Below are 17582 nucleotides of genomic sequence, written 5' to 3' on the forward strand. Positions count from 1 at the left end.
TGATCACAATGAAACGGACAATAGCAATAGTCACAGGCTTTAGTTACCGTGCCCCTGAGATCATCAGGAGTGAGGGGGTTCGTCGCTTCCCACCGCTCCTTCCAGCTGACCACAGACCCAGCCTGACACCACTCCACCACCCTCCCTTCAAAAGTATCGCTTTTGTTTGGGCTGCTCGCAGGAATGGAGGTCTACACAGGAAGAGGAAAACACGATCTACTTTGTTATTGTTTAAAATTGTTCCACTACCTATCCTGCCGCCAAAGGTCAGCTCAGCAGGGGGAGAAGCAATTTCCTGAAACTGATGCCTGCGCATCCCTTGGAAGGATGGTGCTCCAGTTATCAAACCTTACATGCACACGCTACCCGCAGCCGCTTTCCACCCGAGAAGGAAGTCTGGCAATCTCATTAATATTTCTGTTAATATAACCCTGAGGACGCACCACAGGATTTTCACGCTTCCCATCTAAACACCCAGCTTAAATTGGGGCATTTAAACACCAAAAGTACTGATTTCAGTAGGATCTACATGGCTTTCCAGATCTGGTCCTTTGGCTTTAAATCCTTTCCGTTGTGTGACTCTTTATTCCAGTAACAGTTGGTACAAGCACTGCTTTGCCTGCTGACTGTGCGACGGAGCTGTCTCCTCCCTCCTCGGCAGGGAAATATAAAGATTTGCCCACATCTCACTCTTCTACCCTCAGAGCTGAGCACTCCCACAGAGCCTGCCTGCGGCACCGGGGGTCTTTGGGTGTCCACGCTGTGGTCCAAGCCTTTGCCTCACACGGCCTGGCCGTTTCGCTGCCTACTTGAACTGGACTCAGTCTGCGCTGCCGGGCCCGGGAGGGCTGAGAGCAGCCCCGCAGCGCAGCCTGGCTCTCGGGGCAGCTGCCGCCCGGCCAGGGCTCCCCTGGGCTGAGCTCTCACCCCTCTGCCCGCCTCAGGCCTGTCCCGCCAGTGCGAGCGCTGACCGCCTGGCCCGCCCGCACCAACAGCAGGCCCGGGCCCCTCGGGTGGGCAAAGCTGCTCTCCCCACGCCGCCTCCTTCTCCGCACCGGCCACCGGCTCCGGCGACAGCGATCCCCCGCCCCGGGCCCGCGCCGCCCGCCCAAGGGACGAGCGAAACCCGCAGCGGAGCCGACGAGCGCCCGAGTCTGAGGGTGGAGGCGCCGGCCTCCGTTGGCGGGAAGACTAAGCCCCGCCTCCTCCCCGCCCCTGGTTACGAATCACCGAATAGCTAGCGCAGGAAGGTGAAATTCATATCTGCGATCCAATGGTGCACAGCAGGGCGCATTCCACGCGGCCGCCGCCCAGCTCCGATTGGGAGAGAGGACAGTCTTGACGCGCAGGCACCCAATAGCGCCGCGAAGAGGTTACGCCTCCGAGCGAGGCATAACCAATGAGAACGGCGCGGGAGCCAACCGCCCCGCCCCCTCCCTATATAAGGTGGGCCCGGGAAGGTCGTCCGCTTTCGAGGTGCTGCCCAGACCCGTAGGGCGTCTGCCGCTGCCCGCCGCCGGCCCGAGCCATGGTGAGCGGGGCGGCCGGGGTCGGGGGGCTCCTGGCCGGGGCAGGGGGGCTCCGAGCGCTGCTCCGCACGCCGAGGCGGGGCGGGGCGGCCCCACCCGTGCGCGGCGGGAGGCGCGGGTCCGCCCCGGCCCGCGGCGGGGGAGGAGGGACGGGCCCCGCGCCGGAGCGTGGCCGCCGGCGGCCCCCGAGCCGCGCCGCCCCGGTGGGCCTTCGCGGTGCCGCGTCCCGCAGCGCGGCCTCGTCCCAAAATGGTGGCGGCTCCTCCGAGAACATGGCGGCCCGCGGCGGGGCGGCTCTCCCCGGTGGCGGCGGGACCCTCAGCCCCCGGCCGGCTCTGAGGCGGCGTCTCCCTCAGCGGTGACTGCGGCCCGGGCCCTCCGCAGCAGCGGGGAGCGGCGGTCTCTCCGTCCCCGGGTGCAGCCAGCCCGTGGGCCCCCGGAGCGGGCCGTGGCGGGGCCTCCAGCCCGCACACCGCGGTGAGGGGGGGGAGCTGCTGGGGTGCTCCCGCGGGTACCTGTTGAGTATAAAAATGGGGGAAATAAACCTCCTTGGGGTGCGTGGGACCGGGAGTGGCAGAGGTCAGGGGCCAGCGGCGGTGTGAGGTGGCTGGGGGAGGTTTCCTGGAGGACTTGGTGAGATGAAGCTGAGGTGGAGTGACCTTGCAGGTGAGGAGTCAGCCTGCGAGGGGTGTCTGCAAGGCGCGGTGAAGGGCTGGGCGTCGCGAAGCGGGCAGAGGGTTCGGCTGCTGAGCTGTGCTGTGCAGTGCAGCAAGGGGCAGCTGTCAGCTGGGGTCGCTGGGACGAGCGGGAGGTCCTTTTCCATGCGGGCGTTTGCCCTGTAGATCTTTCTTCTGAAAAGAGGTTGTGGATGCCGGCCTACATGGATTTAGAAACCATAGCAGAGTGCTTCTGTAGGGTTGTGAATGCACAGGAAATATTTGTTGAACTGGAAATAGGAGAATATTGGAGGGATGTGATGTCCTTATCTTGTTCTTACCCTGCCGTGGGGGGCTGTTAACAGTCACATTTTTTAAAATTAAGCCAACTCAAGAGTGTGAATGCCATCCTTCACCTCCGCAAATGATGCGGTTACCCTGGAGTTTCATCCAAGTGAAACCATGTTCCTTGGTATGGTATGTTGTTGAACTTGGTCTGAGCTGATGCAGCTCTTCTTATGGAATGTGGCTTTCCACCAGCTTCGTGCAGGTGAAGCTGTACCGAAACACTGTGCTGGAGGCTACAAGGGCCGGAGAGTGTGACCCACCAGTACAGCTGGAGGGAGCTGGGCTGCTCCAGCCTGGGAAAGAGTACAGCAAGGGGCCACCTGGTAGTGGTCTATGGCTACTGAAAGGGCAGTTATGGAAAACAAGCTGCTGCTCTTAAGCTGGAGCATATCATATAGCAAAAGGAGGCAGAGGTAATAGAGACTCAGGCTGGGCTGGGAAAATTCTCTGGGATATTTCACTGGAACTGGTTCTGTGCTTGAAAATAGTGTATGGAAGTGGTGAAGAGTGTTTAGTGTTAATTAAGGATTCTGTGTCCTGACTTGTGGCTTGAATATAGCACTTAACAGTACTGTCTATAGTACATATTTAAACCTTATTAACTATGAAACTTCCATCAGTGATGTGTAAAGGCCCAGGATTGTAATGAGTGTGACAGTTATCTCTTGTCTGTCTTTATGACTTGGAGATTATACTTTCGAGGCTCAGATTTTGTTCTGTTCTTTAGTATTCTTGGTACTGTCAGACTTCTGCTGCTGTGAAAAGGCTATGCAGAGCAAAATAGGCAGAGTCTCTTAGTGTCTAACAAAGATTTGTGTTTCATTAAATAGCCACATACTACTTAAAAGTACTTGGTAGAGTTGCAGGAAGGTGGTTGAAAGAGACCTCTCAAAGCAGGGCTAACAGTAGCACCAGGCCAGGTTTTTGTCACTGACTTCTCTCTTGCCAAGTTTTGCAAACCACCAAGGATGGAGATCCCTTCCCACCTCTCTGGTGACCTGTTCCAGGGCTGCACCACTGCTGGGGAAGCTTTTCCTAACACCCAAACCAAATCTCCCAGCATCCTCCTAAATCTGACCTGAACCCTCCTGCAGAGCAGAGGGGAGGCTTCTTGGGGCCGTGTCCCTTTGTAGCCTGGCACATTGTTTGCCTTATCGAGGATGAGAATGCCCTGCCGAACATTCAGGATGGTTTCTGTGGTAACTCCCAGGATCTTTTCAGCTGCTTCTCAGTTAATTGCTTCTTTGTACTGATGCAGGGAGCTACTCTGCCCCAAGTGCTGAACTTTGTGCTTTGTCAAAGTAAACATCCTGTGCTTCTAACATGGCACCTGTAGCACCTGGTCCGTGGCTGTGCTGCCCAAGTTGTACTTCCAAAGATTTACATTTTCTCTTTGGAACACGAATGATTTCTGGTTTGTGTAGTTTGAAGTAGTGGTGCTAGTTCATTTGATGCTGGAAAGCTCATGTATAGTCTGATGTCTTCCATGTGTTGCTTGAGTGTGCTGGTCCCTGCATGCTTCCTTTCAGTGACCTTCCCCAGCTGCTTAGGAGCTTCACTAACAAAGCTTGGATCACTGATAGGACCTCATACAGGTGAGGATCCAGACTGAAGTGGTCTATTTCTACTTATATTTCTCCTCTCACTGTTAGAAAAGAGTTGCTTGCTGTCTTCCTGCTGTCCTCCTGCTTTCCTGAAAGGATGATGTGGCCTGGCTTCTCTGCGACAGTGCAGCCTTGTTGGGCTGGATTCTGAAGCTGCTTTTCCTGTTGCCCTTTTTACAGGGTGTAGGTTGGCTGTCCTTTACCACTGCAGTACCTTGCCAAGCCCAGTGCTTCGGCCCAGAGAGCGATGGAGTACTGGCCTTGGAGAGGAGTAGCGTGGCAGCAGCTTTGAGTAAGGCTGGTTGCAGGGAGGATGTGGACTGTTCTTCTGGAAGCTGTATATCTGAATACACAGCTTGGATGGGGAGCTGAAAAACAACAGTTCTCAGCTGCTCTGGGCTGTGGTTGAGAACAGGTGATGGGGTTTTTGGCAAATATAGGTTTTAATTTCTTGGGGTTCCCAAGGAAATTGAAAGGACTGTGCACCTGCTTTCCTGCATTGACTCTTGATGTGGACTAGCCAGTTCCAGGTCCTGCTTATCCTGGAATTTCAGGGGACAAATTAATCATCAATCAAATAGTATCATCCAGTCGTAGGGTCTGAACATAGTTAAATGTGACAGTTATTCAAAACTGTCCTATATGCAGGCTCTTCTGGAATGTGTTTAACTGTCACTCTAAACTAGAAGTTAAATATAAAATGCCACAGATGGACCGGGAGCTTGGCGATGGTTCCATTGTGGTTTGGCTTTTAATATTCAAAACCCTATGCTGAAATATTAAGGAAGCTGGGTTTATGCTCCGGACATCAAAGGCAGCTTGGGAATCCATAAATGGGAATGAGTAGATCCTTTTGCTGACATGGAGTATTTTCCACATAGCTTAAATGAGGTAGAGTTTTGTTTAGTGTTAAGGCGCTTAATACTTTGCATACAGCAGTATGATGTGAGGCCTGATGTTCCATAGTTATGAGGTGATACTAAGGGGTTTTTTTTAAGCAAAGACTTCCTTACAGAATGGCAAAGTTCCCTAAAGTGATCAGGAGAATATTTTTTCTAGGTATATTAAGCAAAATGGCCCTGCATCTTGCAGAAGGATTTGCTCCCTCTGGTGGCTGTGCTTAAGTGGCTCCTGGGGCGGGAGCTCTGGGGGTGAAGTTTTTCTGGACACTTAGGCCAGTGACAGGTGTATTCATCAGTTTTTCTAAATATTCAGTGTTTGTTATGAAGAGGAGTTGGCTGAAGGATTTGGAAGAGTTGATCAAACTCTTCCTGTCTGGTTAAGGATAGGAACAACAAGGAGGAATGAGTTTGTAAAAATGACAGTGCCCAGAAGGGTCTTTCTAGGTGGAGGTGGATGATGACTGAAAGAGGCTTTTGTGTTCGGTTGTATTTTGTGCCAAATGCCCCTAACACCAAGACAATAAGGCCAATGTTTTAATAGCTTTGCAGTAGGGGAGTTCAAGCTGTGTGTGCTGAATGTTTTCTAAACAAGAAACTGCTGTTTCTGCTGAGTGATCCAATTTTTTTCTCCACACAGCGTGAGTGCATCTCAGTCCATGTTGGTCAAGCTGGTGTGCAGATCGGCAATGCATGCTGGGAGCTCTACTGCCTGGAGCATGGCATCCAGCCCAATGGTACCATGCCAAGCGATAAAACCATCGGTGGAGGCGATGATTCCTTTAACACGTTCTTCAGTGAGACTGGTGCAGGAAAACATGTTCCTCGTGCTGTGTTTGTGGACCTTGAGCCAGCAGTAATAGGTAAATACAGTGATGTGTGCAAGGGACTATAGAATGTGCTGTAGGATTTGATTTAACTTGCACATTTTTTGACCAAGGGATCAATTTCTCTAGTTCTGCAAAATGCCTGGGGGGGTTAAATTTTTGCTACATAAAGCTTGCCTACATCTTCCTAGTGATGGAAACTACTTGGCTTTACGTTCATTGAGACTGGCAAATATGTCCTCTGGAGCTCTACAGAATTTAAATATTACGTTCTGCCAGCCTGTGGAATTAAATGGGTCTTCTGAACATGCCTCATGCTTTTGCTATGCAAGGAACTAGTTATAACCTCAAAACAATATGGCATAATGTGTACAGCAGTCAATAGGAACCTTTTAAAAAGATGTGATATGTATCATTAAGCAGATTTCTTTTTGTACATTGGAATGATTCCCGTGCTTTCCCAAAACAATCTTCTACTCTCTGTAGCTTGAATAGTGCTTGCAGAAATTAGTCTCAATTGCTAGCCTAAATTCAGGGACTTCCAAACATGCACTTCAACTTCCTCCTGCCTTGTCTTTGAATAACAATCCACTCTTATCCTGAAAATCAGTTGTATCCCAAGCTCCGACAACACTGGCTCTTAGTGTCCAGATGGGATCCCATGCATCAGCCACTGACCAGTCCCACATTCTGGGGCATTAGCCACACTGCCAGCCCAGGGTGAGCTCCCCTGTTTCACAAGGCCCTTGTTCCATGTGTCCTGAATCTTGGTTTTGCTCTCACCAATGTGTGTGCCTGAAGTAATTCTGCTGGAGCTGGTTTTGCAGCTGTCTTGCCTTAAGTAGTGATTTGGGGCTCTCCTAAAAGAGGAGGTCTGTGTTGCCTGTGCTCGTGCAGTTGCTGTGTTTCTCCTTTTGCAATCATAGCGTTGGGAAGGGGAGATGAGTGAATAGGCGTAGGCTACAAACCCAAACTGTGGGTCTCTTGTAACTTTTCCTTGTAACACCCCAAACCACTTTCTGTGGCTAATACAGTAGACTGAACTTCTGTAGGAGGGCAGAAGGCTGTTGGGCAGGTTGAGGGTGGGAGTGCTGGACTGATAACTTTGAAATGGGCCAAAGCACCCTTGGCCATACACCAATATCCCCAGGAGCTGTTGGCAGCTCTGGCTTTCTGTTTTCTTGAGCCCTCTAGCTGTTGCTTCCTCTGCTGCTGGCCAGGTGGTGGCTCTCAGCAACCAGAAAAAGCTGAGAAATGAGGTGAGGGAGAGGAGGTGGCAAAGCTCTTGCCTTGCTTCTGGGGGCGAGTAGCTGGTGAGTCTTGGGACACATGGTAAAAAAGGTAGTGTTCCAGCAGTTGTTAATGATGCAAGTGTAGTATGGGGAGATGGGCAAAAGGCTGCCTTATGAAATACTTGGTAATACTAAAAAAGTTAGGGTTTTGTGTTAAAGGTTACATCATGTGCCTTTCTGGGGGCTAGCCTTCTTTTATTCCCGCCCTGCTTATTTGAAAACTATTGATCCAGTTTCCTGGGCAGGGCCAGCATGACTCTTCCCATTCATGCAGCATGTCCTTCTGCACTGTGTTTATGAAAATAACTGCTGTTGGTCATACAGCAGCTCTGCAGCTGCTGTGTGTGTACACCAGGGATCCAGATCAGTGCTGCTCTTGGTGAAAGCAGCAGGACTGCTGGATGTGCACACCAGCTCTGTGGAGGTGGTAAAATACCATCAAACTTTCCACCAAGATATAGGGCAGTAACAAGTCTGGGAATTCAACACAAGTGTCTTTAAAAACCTGCCCCAATAGACTCAAACACAAAGGATAGCATGTCCAGGGGAAAGCTTGGTTTAGGTGTCCCCTAAACTCTTAAGTTCTTTATTTCAGCATGCTTTCATAGCCCAATAACTGATCCTCTTAACTCCTCAAGTTTTGTTATTCCCCCAGGACCATCTTGACTCATGTTGCCCCTGCCAGTTATGTTTTTCTTTAGGTTCTATATTTTCTCTTTTTACCCATATTTCTGCTTTATTACTTGGAGTGGTAATGCAGCAAGTCTTAAACATATATTTTGAATGGTAGACTTCTCCAAATTGTTTTTATTTTGGTGCAGCTTGGAAATTGAGTATTGGATTGCGAACTGCAGTGGTAGCTGGTCAGTCTAAATTGGTTCAAATAGTAACTGTATTTTTAAATCTTGAATTCTACATATCTTTCTCTTGCTCACTCTTTTTCAGATTAAAAAGAATATATGCAAACAAGCAACTTCATCTGTAATTAATAAAGCTCTTTGCTTTCCACCTGATTTTAATTAAAGGATGCAGTACTGCATTAGCATAGACCTCAAGAATGGCTTGAGCTAAACCAGAGACAAAGCTATGATGAGTGTCTTTGTACCTTTGGTAGGACAGAGCTTTAGCCTGCTAGATGTAAGTGCATATTTCTGCTAACTAGTGGAGATAATGACTCTAAATCATTCTCCAGATCTGTAGCTGGTGGGGGATGCTGCGTGTCTGCTTGCACGGCTTCTTTGACACAGCCATTTGTGCTGGAGCTTACAGCTCAGTCTTTGAATAACTGAATGTCTCTACAAGAGCATCTCCTGTTCCTTTTAATGTTATTCTCTACCCTTGGCAGAAAGTACAATTAAGGGAAAAAGAAGGGGACAAGCAAGCAGTGTAGGCTCTGACTGCCCACAGCTGCAGAAGCAATAAGGCAACATCCTGGAGGGCTTGGAAAATAAGGGGGAAAAGCAGTATTTCAGATGCTGATCTGCAAAGTGGGCCTTAAGTTGTCTTAAACTGTGGAAGAATGATTCTGCTGCTACAGTCCACTTTGAAATTGCTCTGGCAGGTCAAAAATTTAATCTTAGGTGTAAAATGGGACAGTTTCTTAAGTGGTAACTTCATTTTTCTTAGGTAGTCAACATTTAGACTGTACTAAGTATTGTGTCACCTACTGATGGGTAGAAATCAAGCTGCTTTTTATCTGTAAGGGTTTAGGTACCTTATCCTGGGCACCCTCAGAAGTTTGAAAAGCCTGGTCTACATAGAAAGCTAACTTATAAATAATATTCATCTTGTCTCCCCAGATGAAGTTAGGAATGGGACATACAGGCAACTCTTTCATCCTGAACAACTGATATCTGGTAAAGAAGATGCTGCAAATAACTACGCTCGAGGTCATTACACAGTTGGGAAAGAGATAATTGATCTAGTTTTAGAGCGTATCAGGAAACTGGTAAGACTTTGCTTCACTGAAGGTTCTTAAACATCTTTCTGTATCCTGTTTTACAGGATTTGGAAATCAGGTTATCAAAAATACATAGGCCTATAAATTGTGCTTTGATTTGTTCCATAGTAGAAGAATCTGTGGACTTAGTCTGCATCTGTTTTTATTCTTAGCCAGCTGAGAATGGTTGGATTATTCCTGTTGAATATGACTTTCAAGTGGCCTAAAATACTGATGAGGCACCCAAAACTTTATAGTTTCATGTTGAACTTCAGAAAGCCAGGATTAAGAATTTGGATTTGCATAGCTCCTGCTGGAACAGGATTGGTCTCTGGCTGGGGCTCTTGGAAGGAAGTTTAAATAGGAGTGTTTGCTTCTGTGGTTTAGACTTTTGTTTGCATTTCCTGCTGTTATGATTTCTGAATTTTATGGTAATAACAGTAGAAAAGCAATAAATATCAGTAAGTTGGGATGTTTCAGGCTCCCCAGTACTTAGATCATGTGGCAAATTTATGAAGATGTCAGCTTAGAAGGTTAGAGTTCTCTTTCTAGGGCTGCTAAGCATGTACTTTACCAAATCTGTGTCACAAAGGTAAGGAATTCTCATTACGCAAAAAAATCCAGGGTATACCTCTGGTGCTTTAATATGGAATGAGTCTTACTGAAAAATACACCTTTTGCAGATCAAAACTGGTAGTAGTCTCAACACGGGGCTGCCACCGTCTCTAATTAAAGCTAAGATAAGTTTGCGGCAGGCTGTACTTTGACCTGAAAAATATATGGTTGTAATTTCTCTTTACAAGCTGTTGGAAATCCCTGTCAGTCCTGGGAATCAAGCTAAGCATCGTGGGGCACTGCTTTCTGAGGACAAGGCAGTCTAATTTCTTCATCTGAGAAGACTAAACTGGAATGGCAGCGTAATACATTTTGACAGCTCACTTCCCTGAACTGAGTTACATGCTTGCAACTCTTAGAGGATTATAGCAATATTTCTGGGACAGGGGATTGCTCCATTTTTGTGCAGGTAGAGAATGTCAGATCAGCGTAAGGGATAGACGGTCTGTAGTTCGTTGAATATTATTGCTTTTTTCTTGGTCATTGTTAATGGCCTTGGCCTGAGAATTGGAGGTAGGGGAAGCTTTGAGGAAGTAATTTGAAGTGGAGAGGTCACCCTCCAATAGGTAGGGGGCTTAAAATAGCCATGAATACAATGGTTTTTTATGGGGCAGTTCCTTGATTATCAGTGGATGGATCAAATCCAATATTACTTTCCTGGAGCTTGAACAATTGGTACGTGTCAGAATTCGGATTGCCTGTCTTGAGCTTGTTTTGGGATTCTTGATGTCTACACAATTGCTTTAATGCATGTATCTTCTCTTTCAGTCTGATCAATGCACTGGCTTGCAGGGTTTCCTGATCTTCCACAGCTTTGGGGGAGGCACTGGCTCAGGTTTTACTTCCCTGCTGATGGAGCGCCTGTCAGTTGACTATGGGAAAAAATCAAAATTGGAATTTGCCATCTACCCTGCACCCCAGGTCTCGACAGCTGTTGTTGAGCCATACAACTCCATCCTGACTACCCACACTACTCTGGAGCATTCCGACTGTGCCTTCATGGTTGACAATGAGGCCATCTATGACATTTGCCGCAGGAATCTGGACATTGAACGCCCGACCTACACCAATCTCAATCGCCTCATTGGTCAGATAGTCTCTTCCATTACTGCTTCCCTCAGATTCGATGGTGCCTTAAACGTGGATCTTACTGAATTTCAAACTAACTTGGTGCCTTACCCTCGTATCCACTTCCCGCTGGTAACATATTCCCCAATTATTTCGGCAGAGAAAGCCTATCACGAGCAGCTCTCTGTGTCCGAGATAACCAATGCTTGCTTTGAGCCCTCCAATCAGATGGTGAAGTGTGACCCCCGCCATGGCAAGTACATGGCCTGTTGTATGCTGTATCGTGGGGATGTTGTCCCCAAGGATGTCAACGCTGCTATTGCCGCTATCAAAACCAAGCGCACAATCCAGTTTGTGGACTGGTGCCCTACTGGTTTTAAGGCAAGTCTCAGTTCCATTGTGATTTTTTTAACAGACTTCTCATTCACTGTCATGGGCTTATGAAGCATATTTTCTCGTTAAGATGTTCTGTAGGTACCTGATTTGTATTTTGAGAAATGGAGGCTTAAGTTCTTCTACGGAGCTGTTTTCTCGGGAGTGAAACATTTTACTGTCTGACTTCTTTGTAGCATTTTGCAGTGGCTACAATCAAAGAAACTCACGGTCTTTTCTGCTTTTCATGTAGGTTGGGATCAATTACCAGCCACCGACAGTGGTTCCTGGTGGCGACCTGGCCAAAGTCCAGCGGGCAGTGTGCATGCTGAGCAACACTACAGCCATTGCTGAGGCATGGGCTCGTCTAGACCACAAGTTCGATCTGATGTATGCCAAACGTGCCTTTGTTCACTGGTATGTCGGAGAAGGGATGGAGGAGGGGGAGTTCTCAGAGGCTCGGGAAGACTTGGCTGCACTTGAGAAAGATTATGAAGAAGTGGGCACAGACTCGATGGATGGAGAAGATGAAGGTGAAGAATATTAAATACAACAAAAGTGAATTGCAAGTCTTTGCCATTTTACTGCCTCTTCAGTAGCGGTGTAAATCATGTCAAATAATTGGAATAAACTTCTTTAATTGAGACATTTGGTAGTGTCCAAACACTATGTACATTCATTAACTATATGCAAGTAGTCAGTAGTCCAGGAGATGGAATTTCTTTGAGAAAGATAGCTGAATAAAATAATCATGCTATAGTTAGATGAATTCTTGTCCTTAAGGCATTGCTATTTCAAGAGCTGATAGTGCATATTTTCCCCTAGAATATGACTAGAATGTGTCTGAGCTTTTGCTGGAAGATTAGTTAGCTACATTTTTTCAAGGCTCTAAAGCTGGTGTCACAAGAGGCAACAGGAACTTACCTTGTATTACCCTTAAGAAAAGATGCAACACCTTTAAAACCAAAGGCTGTTTGAGTTAGTTTTCTCCTACACTTAGACTTAACGTGGGCCAGTAACTTAGAGATGCTGTAACCTGGCAGGGTGTGCCACAGCATGAGGAACCTGCTGCTTCTCTGTCAGAACCTGTGTGGTGGTTGTCCTGGTGTTGCTTTGTCCTCCCACAAAAGGAACTTTCTGTGGAGTCAGCCTTCTGCCTGAAGCTGTCTGGAGCAAAATCTCTGGGTTAAACACTAGGTTTCCCTAAAACTAATTCTTTTGCAGAAGTCACTAGTCCATGGGTTTGGATATGCAAATCACCATCCTTCTGCGTTCCATGTAAGCTGATGTAACAGGAGAGGATTTTGGTAATCAGGTTATCTTCAGATGTGGCCAGCCTCTGTCTGAAACCTCCTCTGTGATCTGGGTGGGGGCCTGGGGACACAGGGCAGGGATCCACAAACCACATAACCTGACTGTTCCTAACTCTGTCTTGGAGCTGGGTGACTCCGAGGAATCTCTCCTGCAGAAGTAGCAAAGGTGGAATAGGCAAATATGTTAAGATGACGATTGAATACTGAATATGATTGTAGGATACCAAAGTCTGACTCCCAGACTAGATTTGAGCTGGAGAATTCCTCTGTCCTATTTCAACCTTATTTATATTCCTTCTGATTTAATAGTGGAGCAGGATTCAGGGCAAGCCTCGAAGCCTGTGTTAGTTGATGAAGATGCGCATACCTGCTCGGCAGGAGTCTCAGCGGTGGTATGAAAAGTGCCTTAACTTCTGTCTGTATGGGAAGCACAGTACTCGGGTAATGCTGCAGTATTTGACATCAACTCATCGAGTAGGAATCTTTCCCTAAGCTCAGTTTTAACTGACTTGGGTCTGTTTATTCTTTTAGATGAGGGTATCGCTTTTAATTTAGAACAGCAGGCTGCTGCTGTTGATGAAGGGCTAACAGAATAGCCTGTTGTCCTGAGTTACTCTGTGTTCTTGCAGCCATTGGATTGAGTCAATCTGATTTGAAATTAATCAGACTTATTGGAGATGGGAGTTACTGATTTTATATAGATGGGGAGAACAATCTTCAGGCTTTATAACCTAGATGAGTGCCTCAGACTGTTGTCAGCCGTGGTCTGGTGCAGAATATACAGATGCTGTGTAAATCGTACCTGCTGCCATTCAGCATAGCTGAGCGTGTCTGTAGCTTCAGCGAGTTTCTCATTTGCTTTTGCTTGTGTTTCTATGTTCCAGGGTAGACATAAGTGTAGAGGATTTCAGGTCCTGCTGACTAACTTATTTTCCTACTTACCGGATGATTAAGCAAATATGCTAGGCAGAACCCAAGAGACAGTCACACTCATTGCAAGTCAGATCGACTTCATTGCAGTGCATGCATTCAGATTTTCAATGTAATGGCAGAGCCCGCAAGAGGAATATGCAAAGGGCTGTTTCATGCCTTGCAGGTGTCTAGATCTTCAGTGTGAAATCTTGTACTACTAGCAGATCATGAAGAATGCTGTGTGGCCGTGAGTGCCAGCACCATCATTTCCTTTAAAAATTATGTGTATCAGGGGGTTGTGTAGGACTGGATTTCTGAACTGGCCTTCAGTGTGATCTTTTAGCAATGATTTGGCTCTTCTATCTGGGATTCTTCATGTCCTTATTTGAGGCTGGCATGCTCTGTTTCCAGCTGATAGTCTGGGTTTTTTACTGTACATGTGGATTACCCTTATTTAGAACGCTGCTACTTATGTGATGGGAATTGGCTTGCAGTGTGTCAGTGTTTTATCTGGGCATGTACAAGGATGAGTCTGTGCAGGACACAGCATCCTTGTAAAAGGCTTGTGCACATTGAATGCCGAGCTCTTTGAAAAACCTGGACTGACTAGGGAATCTCATTGAATGTAGGCATGAGATTTGAGATGCATTATGCTTTCAATTTTTAAAAATAACATGTAATGCTACTTTGGAAAGATGGTAGGCTGAAACATGACAAGTATCCACTGGCGGAAGGTTTGACAAGAGGTGCTGTGTCACTTGTTAGCCATTGGACTGATGTGGAAAATACATCATACATTCTCAGCCTACACCATGCTCAAATTTTCTTTATATTAGTATTAAGAAACACTGTTGCGTTAGCTAGTGGGCAGTTAGCTCTCAGTGTAGGCATCTGCATAGTGAGCTAAGATAAGGTAGTTTTTTTCTCAGATAAAAAGCTAAGATAACGTAGTGTTTTTCTCAGATAAAAAGCCAAGATAATTACAGCAGGAAAATCCTGCTAAAACTGCTCTTGCTTCAGCTAGCTGCAGAAATCCTTAAACATGTTCTAATTACGAGCTGTGTGGTTGAATTAACAAATGGGTGGTTCCTCTGTTTCCTGAAATGGAGAGGAGATTGTATACTGAATTAAAATTTGAGTGTAAGAGTGAATACCTGAAACTTGCAGGGGTTAAGATTAGCTGTCACTTAAAAGAAAATGTGCTTTGCGCTCTGTTGAAAGCCTTTCTTTAATTCCAAACTTCAAATTCATGTGTTCTTTGCTAAGAAATCCCCATACTTCTGCTTTGAAAAGTCATGTGCCTATTTGCACTGGCAGAAGTGCAGGCCTTATCTAGTGGTAACTAAATATATCTTTACCTGTGTGGTGACACAGCTTTCTCCAGTGTTGAGATTGGCAATTAATAGCTATCACCTGATACAGAATAACTTCTGTGACTCATTAAGTGGAGGAGGAGGAGGAAGTGAGCTGGAGCCTGTGGCGGATTGCTGTGAACTTTGTTGTAAATTGCTGGTCTTATCTCCGAGATCTGTTCCGAGATGGTTCTGGTGCCATTCCAGGGGAACGCAGTGCAGCAGAATCCGATTTCCACCCACTCTGCCCTCTGAATAAGCAATATGAATACCTCTTAATGTGCTAATGTCTATATTATATATATAATTATGTACATTTCTAATTTCTATAGTAAGCATGCCACAGTGTAATTGTGTGATAAAGATCTCCGTCTGTTCTAGCTTTATGGACAGTATAGGTAACGTAAGCATGCAACTGCACATGCTGCCACCTTCCTGCAGAGCAAATCTTTCTCAAATAAAATTCAGAAAGGGCTTTGCTTTTGTGCCTCAGATGCTTCGAACCCTGTCAGATAACATTCACCCCAGCAGCCCGCTGCTGAAAAGCATGAGCTTGTTTTGGAGAACATAGCTCTTTGGAGTTAGAATTGGTGAGATTTTAACTGAAAGTGAATAAGTGAAGAAACAATAGGGTGACTCCATTCTTCTGGTGGAAGAAGTAGTGCTAAGAGTGTTCTTGGCAGTGTTTTAGGAAAATACAAAGCTTTATCTGAAAAAAAAAAAATGGATAACATGATGTGGTATTACAGATTCTCTGGCTTTACCTTCTGCCTTTCTCCACAGTGTAATAGTGAGGAGTCGGAGATCAACGTCTCGTGGGCAGTTCAGAGTGATTTCTTGTGAAAATTTTGAGGGGTTAGTAAAAAAGCGAAGGGAATAGCAGTGTCAATTCATTGCTTTGTCAATATGCTGCTGTAAACGTGCATGGAGTTTTTGTGTGCCTTGTCCCAAGCCTTCAGTCTCGGGAGGCCTTCTGTTGCCGCACGGCTTCCACTCTGGCAAGGTCTCTAAGAGAAGGAAGATGTCCTTCTGTGCTCGGCTCTGTGCTGGTCAGTCAGATCTGCATGAACATGGTAACAGGGGAGATCCTGACATCTGAAATACGATGCTGCTAATATGCTACCCTGTGCCATTCTCTTCTGATGTTTTTAAATGCCTGTATCTGCCGAATAAAACTTTGGTTGCCTTTGCACAAGGTCATGTTTTCCTTTATGTAGGAGATGCTTCACAGAAACAAAACTGCAGTTGTTGCTATTTATAATGCAGAGCTATTTTAATGTAATGGGATGGCTTTTTCAGTTTCCTTGCTGAAGTATTGTAACAACCTAAGATGCAAATTCTTTTGCAGATTTTTGTCAATGCATTTGTGCCTTTGAATTAATTTCTTTTACAAGCCTTAAGTTTGGGAAGAAAAATCAGCCAGGGTACTAAATGTCGAGGTACTGTATCTTGTATAGGAACTGTGAATGACCAGAGGTTGGGGAAGTATAATCGAGGCTCCTGTCGGGAAGAAACTGGATTAGGTGACTCCTGATCTCATCAGTTCTTACATCATGTTTATAAGGAATTACTTCAAAAGAAAAGATGTTTTTTATTTGAACTCTGAAGACGGGGACTGGGCTTATAAACAAATTTGGCAGTAAAGAGCTGAAGAACCATTTTCCATCATATTGCAGGACTCCACTGGAAGAGCTGTAGGGATTTTCTGTGTGTATTGGCAGGGCGATAATGATTAATCCCGTCCTTCTGTCTTGGTCTGAACTAGAGGGAGGACTGACTATGTAACTTCCAGACTGTGCAAAGACTTTGATCTACAGATTTCTCCTACAAGTCAGGCGAGAGGATTAAAGGTTTGTAGTCTCAACTGGCTGTTAATGGAGAGGAGGAACGAGAGCGTGATGAAGTGGGAGAAATTACATTGCTCTGAAGGTATTGTAGGTGCTGGCTGAGAAATACCAGGGGTATTGAAAAAAGGGTAAGAGTCAGAAGAGTGGTGCTTTCTGTGGAGCTTTTCAATGAATTGAGTCAAGTTAAAACCCAGCCTCTTCATCTTTCTGATGCCGTGTGCCTGTCCAGTGGCTTTCCATGTCCAGCTTCATGTGACATGAAACATGTTAAGTTGTTTAAAGATATTCTTAGTTCTTGTGATGCTGTCTTGATTCCTTGGGGATTTGTAAAACTTCCAGTCATTTTTCAGGAGCGTGTTTCACAGTTTGTCTGCAGCGTTGTTTTGGTTGCACTGGCCTGTGTCAAGAGCTTGAAGTACAGGGTCATGAAAAGTTAAATTCTCCTTTTCAGATGCTTACTAGAAAACAGCTGTAAATACTAAGTATGAGGGTCTAGAAAACATTCCAGAAACATTTACGAAATACTTTTTTCTAATATTTAACATAGATTGTTAGAAATGCAGGAAGACTTAGGAAGTCTTAAGTGAATTACTCTTTCTCAGCAAGGACATGCACCTTAGTCCCTTTAAAACGAAGTGCTCCAGCCCGCTGGATGAGCTCGGTTCTGCTGTAAGGTCTATCCCGGGCTTCCTCTGGGATACCAGTAAGCGTGTGAGTGGTGTCTCAGTTTTGGCCCAATATGTGCAACAGTAATTGTGGTATGTCAACCGCAAAACTGAGCGGGTTTTGAGGCTGAGGGAAGAACAAGGGTTTAAGCCTTTGTGGGTTTCAAAAAGCGGGAAGGGAGTTCTGGTCATCGGCAGGAATATTTAAATTCACTTAAGACCAGGACTGGAGATCAGATGGTGATGGAGAAGGTGGAAAAAAAAATTCAAGACAACTTCACAGGCTGGAGTTTGCCCATATGGATACAATCAGCTCCAGAAAGGCTGTCCCAAGTGTGTTGCAT

General features: G+C 46.1%; 1 protein-coding gene across 2 annotated transcripts; it reads left to right on the plus strand.

Moving 5' to 3' along the window:
- The first annotated feature begins 1403 nt into the window (after positions 1–1403).
- Positions 1404–11795, plus strand: LOC104011077 (tubulin alpha-1C chain). Of its 2 annotated transcripts, none has more exons than XM_087762120.1 (5): positions 1404–1531; positions 5677–5899; positions 8955–9103; positions 10478–11158; positions 11403–11795. In XM_087762120.1, the coding sequence occupies exons 1-5, from the start codon at positions 1529–1531 to the stop codon at positions 11694–11696; spliced, it is 1350 nt and encodes a 449-aa protein (XP_087618246.1). In that variant the 5' UTR covers positions 1404–1528; the 3' UTR covers positions 11697–11795. The 2 variants fall into 2 exon arrangements, with proteins under 2 accessions (XP_087618246.1, XP_087618247.1); XM_087762121.1 differs by lacking the exon at positions 1404–1531 and adding an exon at positions 1703–2006.
- Positions 11796–17582: the final 5787 nt, after the last annotated feature.

This window comes from Nipponia nippon, unplaced genomic scaffold, assembly GCF_047370975.1.
Source record: "Nipponia nippon isolate SJK-2023a ecotype South Korea unplaced genomic scaffold, ASM4737097v1 scaffold_25, whole genome shotgun sequence".
Lineage (NCBI taxonomy): Eukaryota > Metazoa > Chordata > Aves > Pelecaniformes > Threskiornithidae > Nipponia > Nipponia nippon.